General features: G+C 34.6%; 1 protein-coding gene across 1 annotated transcript; it reads left to right on the top strand.

The window, feature by feature from the left end:
• The first annotated feature begins 1,049 nt into the window (after positions 1-1,049).
• On the top strand, positions 1,050-6,422 carry LOC134652253 (membrane protein BRI3-like). Its single transcript, XM_063507424.1, has 3 exons — positions 1,050-1,231; positions 4,049-4,188; positions 6,191-6,422. Exons 1-3 carry the CDS (start codon positions 1,165-1,167, stop codon positions 6,353-6,355), a joined length of 372 nt encoding a protein of 123 aa, XP_063363494.1. The 5' UTR covers positions 1,050-1,164; the 3' UTR covers positions 6,356-6,422.
• The last annotated feature ends 2,063 nt before the right edge of the window (positions 6,423-8,485 follow it).

Consider the following 8,485-nt stretch of genomic DNA (forward strand, 5'->3'; position numbering starts at 1 on the left):
ATGGAAAATGATCCCCAGACAAACTTGAAAGATGAATCTTGTAAATACCTAATAAATAATAATAGTGAACAATTCGTTGTAAGTTAGTTAATGTCGTTGATAGTTATTGTTTTGTGAATTATAATGAATATATTGAAAGTTCAAAAGTTTGCCGTGTCTTTTATTTTCAATTTTATAAATTATGTTTTGTTAGATATTTTAATTTATACAGTATAGTTTAGTATTTTATATTGTATAGTCACATATTTTCCTATGTTGATTTCTAGAAACCCGATATACCTAATGCTGACTGGTGACTGGCTAGTAGGTATTAGATGACCAATAGATTTGGAGTAGCGTGACTCGGGATTTTTGGTTCACGGAATAGCGCATCTCGCAAGTAATTATTCCATGAAAAATCTCGAAAGTGCTATTCTTGACTTTTACTATGTACACTGTAAGTATACATTAATACGATATACAGTACATATGGTGCTACTTTACCGCCCTAGTGCGGTAAACAATACGGACCTATAATATGTACCTACTGTAAAACGTTGTACAGTAGGTAAAGGTGCGAAAAGGTAATTCGCTATTTTCAAGCTGGATATGTCAGTAGCAATAAACAAGCAAGCAAACTAAAATATGGTATACCTAGGAAACGAACCAAAAGCAGCAATGTATAGTTTGTCAATGGACTGTCTCATTTCAAACATAGACAGAGAGAATCATACTATCTTTGTCTTACACTAGCACCCAAAAGAAAAGGATCAGAGCTATAACCGCGAAAATCGAAGTTCGCAAATTGCGGGGATCTTTCTCTGTCACTCTAATTACGCCTTCATTGGAGTAAAAGAGAAAGATCCCCGCAATTTGCGAAATTCGGTTTTCGCGGTAGCCTGGCAGATCAGTACAGTTTTTTTGTTCTTATTTACCGACAAATTTGGCTTGACTAACTATAAATGTAATTTCACCGTGTCTCAAATAATCTCTACCGATTTTCTAACTAGCAACACAACTGATAACTTTTTTGTTGTTGTTGCTGTTTGACACTTTTGACCATTTTTGACAGACATTTGACAGCTGATTGTCTTGCGAGCGAGTCTTGTTTCTTGTAGAGTTCTACAAAGAAAGTTATTGCAAAACTTTACATGCAAGTGTTTTAGTTTCTAAGCAGAAGGAATAATGGAAAAGCCGACAGTTACCGTGACTGACCAGCCTCCACCGTACTCTGCTGCGGTGCCAGGTAAGCGTAAAGTTACCGTGACTGACCAGCCTCCACCGTACTCTGCTGCGGTGCCAGGTAAGCGTAAAGTTACCGTGACTGACCAGCCTCCACCGTACTCTGCTGCGGTGCCAGGTAAGCGTAAAGTTTATGAAGCCCTACAATTTTTCGATTAGTGATTCATATGAGATAAGCGTTTAGGTCTCTCCAAACTGCGCAATGATTGAGAAATTAGGTTTATTTATACGTAACCTAAATTCTTTTGACCTATTTGATGTCTTTATATAGTAAAATTCTTAGCAAAAACATTAATTATCAGCTTGCGATAGGAACACTCAATTTATTGATGTATTTGTCGCTCTTATCGAAACCGGTGTCAATTAACAATTTTACATAGAACAATAATTATTATGGTTTAGTTTCAATAATAATTGTGGTTTTGTTTCCGTGAATGCGGAAACTATTAATATTGGAAGCTTGTCTTTTAAAATTTGACAATGAACAAAAATATCATCTAAAATACCTACAAGTAAACATACCTACAAGTAGGCAATTAAATCAAATAAACCACTGAATTCATTTAAAATTAATCTGTGTTATTATTAGTATTCTAATTAGGTCTAACTGTTGAAAGTGTTCTCATATAAAATTCTTAAACCACAAAAGTAATTACTGGTAAACCAGTTATTAAAAGAATGTTAATCCTTTTTAATGTTGAGCTGAAGATAGGAAGGCATGGCGCGAGCTTGTGAAGGCACTTTGCACCTCTGGGGTGCCATAGGACAACAACAACAACAATCCTTTATAATCTTCTTAATTATGATTCACTTTTTAACTGACTTAAAAAGGAGGATGTGCTCAATATGTCTTGTGTCTTTATTTATGTATCTTGAAGGTGGCTCCACCAATTTAAGTCATGAATTCAGGATTTGATAATAATGTCCTGAAGAAAAGAACTCTTGAAATATTATTGGAACAACTACCTATATAGCAATTTGGATATCTTTAGATGTAGTATCTCGTGCATTTGCTCCACGTTACCGCACCAGCTAGTGGACACCCTTAGAAAACATCAGGTGCTTATTTCACCAGCTACCAATTGTCACCTGATACCGACCATTTTATGTACAGTTCCCGGTCAATAAGTAACAACTGTAGTTATTGTCAATACATTTGTTATTGTGACAGGGGTCTGACAATGCGCAACTTCTGATACAGAGTAACGTAATGATGTATCAACTTTTTTGTTAATTAATGATTATCTAAAGTGTCATTCAATAGAACTTGCTAACTATGTAAACAAACCGCCATACTAAAATTGACACTGAATGTCAGTTTACTAGTAACTTTTGTTTACATTGTTAGCAAGTTCTATTGAATGACACTTTATGCGATAGATTTTTAAATCATGATCATGAATTCATGAATCACTCTTTGAAATTGCAAATCCACATCACAGCTATCTTTAACAATGACATTTCAGTATTTAATTTTATCAATATTATTCTGGCACATTTTGTCTTTATCTCTGTGAGTCATTTATTGTGTGATACATTAGTTATGCCAGGTATTGATTGATGTGGCAATTGAAGATATTGATAGTAGTGTTAGTACTCAGAAGAAACCTTGAGCTAATTCCAGAATATACAAGTTCATATGTGTATCTGTACCTGTACAGTGTCCTGCAATAATATCATGCACAATGAAACCTGCAAACATTGTTGTCTGTAGTATTGCGCCAGATATGTTTATGCACTTTTTTGTGCGATATGTTATAGTCACAAACAACAAATACGGTTTTTACACAAAGTACCTAATATATAATTTATGAAAATTGCATTTACCCGTTGGACTTTGCTCCATCATCCAGTCAATGATACTTGAGCAATTAATATTGATTTGATTTATTTTATAAATAACATGCTGAATTCCTTAGAGCAATTCCATCAAAGAAATGTCATTACTGACCAAGATAATAATTATATCTCTTTAACACACTTTTTTATCTTTTTACTTACTACAATTCCTTAGTAAGTTATAATAAAATATATATGATAATATATAGGTATTCATAGAAATCCGCAATATTGCGCATCATTTTGGTACAACCAAGGGCATATGTAATGCCTTTATGTCAATAAGTAGTTAATTATATAAAAATACAATTAGAAATCGACCTTATCAGTACTGTTGATGAGGTTGAATTCTAATTAATTGTTGATTCAACAGCTAACAATATGGTACTCATAAATTCAAAGTTTTAAATTTAAATTGTTGACTTGTTTTTGTATAATTTGTCAAATTATGTTATTCTGTTAAGAATATGTAAGTTTATTCTTTCGCATATTAGTGGTTGATTCATTATCTCATTTACCAAATCATTACTCAGGAATATACTTACAGATGTTTCCATCAGAACTGTCTGGCGGGCAAGTCGGACGATGTATGGAGGGAATAAAACATGACTGTGTCTGTGGGCATCTGTAAGATTAATTAGACATAGCTATATCCCTGTAACGAGTGACAGAGTGGAGAGGACCGGGGAGTGAGGATAGACACGCAGGACACCCGCTCAAGCGCTGGGTGGATGATATAAAGAAAATTGCTGGCATGGGGTGGCCACATGTGGCCCAAGACCGAGATAGGTGGCAAAAGCTGGAGGAGGCCTTCACCCAAGAGGGGATCCCAAAATAATGTTATTTTAGTTGACTGTTACAACATGGTTACAACTGTTCAAAGGGATCACAAATAAAAGGCTTTTTTATTTTTATTTATTTTATTTATATCCCTGTAACTATTATAATGTCGTACAAGAACGAATACCATTTGTTACTACTTCAGGAGCCCCTCCGCAGCCTGCGCCCGCCGGCGCGCCGTGCCCGCCGCCGCCGCCGCCGCCCGGCTACACGCCGTACGGCGCCGCGCCGCCCAACACCGCCTACTTGCCCAACTACGGCGCCACCACTGTCATCATTCCGCCACAGGTACATACTTATCGTATCTTAGGTGTCGTTGGCGTATGTGTCGTCTCATAGTTTTAAGTCAGGTCCCCACTGAAAACCAGCGCCACGGATTACCGCGGCATTATGCTGAGTGGGGGTCCTATTTTAGCGTCCAATGTTTTTTTTATGCCTGTATGTTTTCATTTCAATTATGTAATATGTTGTGGCGTTAAATAAATGTATTGTCTTTCTTCTTTCTTTCTTTATATAACTTTTATAGATTCCTTCTCCGCATCTTATCGCTTTCTCAAAGACTTAGGACAAGGAATAAGTGCGGTTTACTCATGATGTGGTCCTTGACTGAGCACTGCGCAGTTGCTAAATATATCAAATAATAATAATAACGACTCTTCTCTTTCCGCACAGACTCTATTTTGTATTGTTTTTGTAAGTGGTTTTGTATTTTATTTTTATATCCATGTTATGAAATAACCTAACCTAAGCTTAAAGACAAATAAAGATAATAATAATAAAAGACGTTCAAAGAGTTTGAACATAGGTACATAATAAAAGTACACAATAATGCTTACAAACTAATTGAAAGGGAAGGTGGCTCAGCTAATGTCTGTGCCAAAAGACAAGAAGTTCGTAAGTAAGTTCCACGAAACTAATTGGCAGTTGCCAGAATTTGAAACTACAACCTCCGGTTTTTTAAGTTGTACGCCTTCCTGCTAGACCATCAATCCGCTTACACAGGAGTTACAGTTTGAGACGCCTGGGCGTTAAGATAAGATAAAAGACAGTTAATTCAAGTAGGCATAATTACAATGCGCTTATGAACGTCAAATAAAGCTACACCGGCTCCAACCCTACACCTCTGCCCCGAGAAGATTTAAATCCCCCCTCAATTGGAGGAGGGTATCCCAATATGGGACCGGCAAACTCGGCGGAACACATCTTTAAAAAAAAATCAGAACTTATAATTAACATGTATTACGAGAAAATAAGGCAAAAAATACCATTTAAATGACTATAGAATTCATGCAATTATACACATAAGGTGTTAATAGAAATTTTATTAAAAAAAAAAAAAAAAAAAAAAATAAATAAATCGTTTATTCAGATGAAATAAACCCTAACATACATATTTTTTTCTTCTGCCAAACTGCAGGACAGTTTGTTGGCAGAGGGATCTCCCATAAAACATAGATGGGTAAACTTAGCTACTTAGGCAATTGCTTAATTAATTGTTAACAGTAGGTACATCTTATTGCTTATGATGGTAACTTACTTATATACATATGTACATGGAATCATACAAATACGTAGCTCTTTCAGAAAACATAATTATCAAATTCTTACAAAAGGAAAAGAAAAGAAAGTTATTAAAAGAAATGGGAAAACATATTATATAAATCTGATTGATTGTTATGAATTAAGTACAAACATAAAATATTTGATGTGCTTTCTTACCTGAGCTGTGTCACCTATAACTCTACACATAATATGTACAATGTTTTTAATTGCTACTAGTTTTTGTTACAGTTTCTGGTTTGGACCATGCATGTTTGTCTGTCAAGTAGTCCTCGACTCTGTAATAAGCCTTCAAAGGTGCCAAGTGCCTTCTCAACACTTGGAGGACAAAATATTTTCATTTAGAAAAGTGTGTTTTTCATTTCTATGGGGTGATGCAATAAAGTTATGATGAAAATGACGGTTACTAAGTGTCATTAAACTTGTCATTGAACAATCTATAAAACATGGCGCCTCGCATTGCCAATCTCTTCAGCTGTCAGACTCAGGGGCAAGATTTTCTCATCTTTACACATCTAATACAATCAATGAGCCTTTCATTCATTATTGTAAAATGTTCCTAAAACATGTTTTCAATTAGTAATGTTATATTTTCCAGATAATCGCCGTTTATTGTAAAATGTTCCTAAAACATGTTTTCAATTAGTAATGTTATATTTTCCAGATAATCGCCGTTTATTGTAAAATGTTCCTAAAACATGTTTTTAATTAGTAATGTTATATTTTCCAGATAATCGCCGTGAACGCGTGCCCGGCTTGCCGCGTGGGCATCCTGGAGGACGACTTCACGTGCCTCGGCATCCTGTGCGCCATCTTTTTCTTCCCCCTCGGGATATTGTGCTGTCTCGCTCTCAAGAACCGACGGTGCTCGAACTGCGGGGCTATGTTCGGGTAATCCTGTAGTAGACAAGATGATAATCCTTTATTGACGTCAATCGAAAAGTCTATAGGAATGATAACGATCGGAATGTCGCATGATAATTCCCATACATTGTAAGCGATTGGCGTTTTGTATAAATGATTGTCACTAGGCTCCCTAGTTTGAGAGCTAGATTTTTGGGGAATGAGGTTAAAAATTGCCTATTGCTCGCCATAGATGGCGCTGTGGGTTAAAATTCGCTAAATAAAATGATACTTGCGAATTAAAAGAATTATAAAATATGAACTCTTGAAGGAACAACGTAAATTAACAAGCCCGCTAGGTACAGTCAACTTGAAGATTATTATTCCTTATCTTGACCTTAACTGTCAATTGGACCCATTACATTACACTGCAGCGCCATCTCTGCTGAGCTTTGCGCGTTTAAACTCATTATTTGAATTGAAATTGTTTGTGACTTACGAAAAGAGAAACTCTTTCATAAATACGAAATGAGTGCGTATTGAAAGAGTTAAAAGCGATCGATCGGTCATGGGTGGTGTAAAAATAAGTAAGAGTTAGTCCTAATATGTATATCACCAAACATGATCCGTCCAGTGTCCTTTTAGTTAAATCAAAATGTTATTTACGAAACTTTTGTTCAAATAACTGTAGAAACTTAGTTGATTTGACATTTTTATACGTTTAAATGAGTTTTTTCTTTGCATATAAGGGACAAAATGTAACCTAGAAATGTTGCATTCCACTTAAGTAAATAGTTTTGCAAATGAAACATCTTGACATTTGAAACATATTATGTCAACATTATGCAATCGAAAATACATAAATATTTCAGTTAAGAAATTGGCATATGATGTGAAAGTTTTAATTGAGTTCCAGTATAGGTACTGTGAATTATAAATTAATACTAAACATAACAACAAGTGGATAATTACTACCCACTTTCATAAAATTAAAAAAAACCGTAGAATAGCTAATGTTGAAATATAACTGAGCAATTGATATTGTGATACCGATGGTTTAGGGAGGTTGAAGTAAAAATTGAAGCGACATTTAAACAAAGATAAGTTTAGCTACTTACTTGAAAAAGTACACGTGAAATGGCAGTTTTAGTAGTTTTTTATGCAGTTGGCTAAATTTAACCATGTTTTTATCACCGCTTTAACAGCATTAGTGTTTAGATAACTCTTTACCTTTTTTTAGAGAACTAAGTTCAGAATCAAATTAAACTTTAAGACAGATGTCCGGGCGCTCGACACTGTACCAGCACAGGTCACCCGTAACTCATTTTTGAATAAAGATGACAGTAGGGTGCCCTCTGTTGAGTATTAGCATGTAACGCTAGGACATTTATCTTAAGGGGAAAGGGGACGGCCCCTTCTCCATACAAACGTAGTCCCCATTTTCCTTTCTGGGTACTTACATTATGGGAAATATTTTTACATAATTTGATGTATATTAACCACAACTATGCCCCTACCTTTGACTTTAGATGTTTTCATTACTGTAAAAATAAAATTTATTATTTTACTGATTTAAAAAGTAATTTTATTATTAATTTTTAAATGCTCCTATGCTCCTAACTTTAATAATAATTAAAAATATGAAGGAAAACGTAGGGGCATAGCTGTGATTGATATACGAATACAACAAATTGTGTCAAAATATTTCGACTAATGTTATCCCGAGAGGAAAATGAGGACTACGTTTGTATGAAAAGGCGAATAACAAAAATATTTTAATGTAATTCGTCAAGTTTAGTCGTAAGTAATTCAATTATTATTCCACTGTCGGATAATTAGATTTTAAAAGTTTGAGCAATATTTTTCACTAAGTAATGTTAAAATTGGTTTGCTCCTATCTAAATGTCTTGTTTTATATATTCAAAAGTGTATTTGATTTGAGTTATCAGATTTTGATCTATATTTAGTAAAAAAAAAAACATAAAATTGTATGAAAATTAAATGGCCAGTATCACCTATAAACATTTTGCCGTTTTGTAGAGACAGGGAAATAGTAAGAACATGTCATTGTAATATCCATATAAAGTGATGTGCCATGGTAAATGCAGTTTGACCCCCACATAATAGGGATGTTGACATGAATCGCGAATATATAACATGTTATGTTTTTACCATAGCAGGG

Source organism: Cydia amplana, chromosome 11, assembly GCF_948474715.1.
Source record: "Cydia amplana chromosome 11, ilCydAmpl1.1, whole genome shotgun sequence".
Lineage (NCBI taxonomy): Eukaryota > Metazoa > Arthropoda > Insecta > Lepidoptera > Tortricidae > Cydia > Cydia amplana.

Bases quoted from the DNA above. Each gene is read 5' to 3' on its own strand.
- LOC134652253 (XM_063507424.1), top strand. From the start codon at position 1,165: ATGGAAAAGCCGACAGTTACCGTGACTGACCAGCCTCCACCGTACTCT. The intron at 1,232-4,048 runs GTAAAGTTACCG...CTACTTCAGGAG, and splicing joins TGCTGCGGTGCCAGGTAAGC to CCCCTCCGCAGCCTGCGCCC. The intron at 4,189-6,190 runs GTACATACTTAT...TATATTTTCCAG, and splicing joins CTGTCATCATTCCGCCACAG to ATAATCGCCGTGAACGCGTG.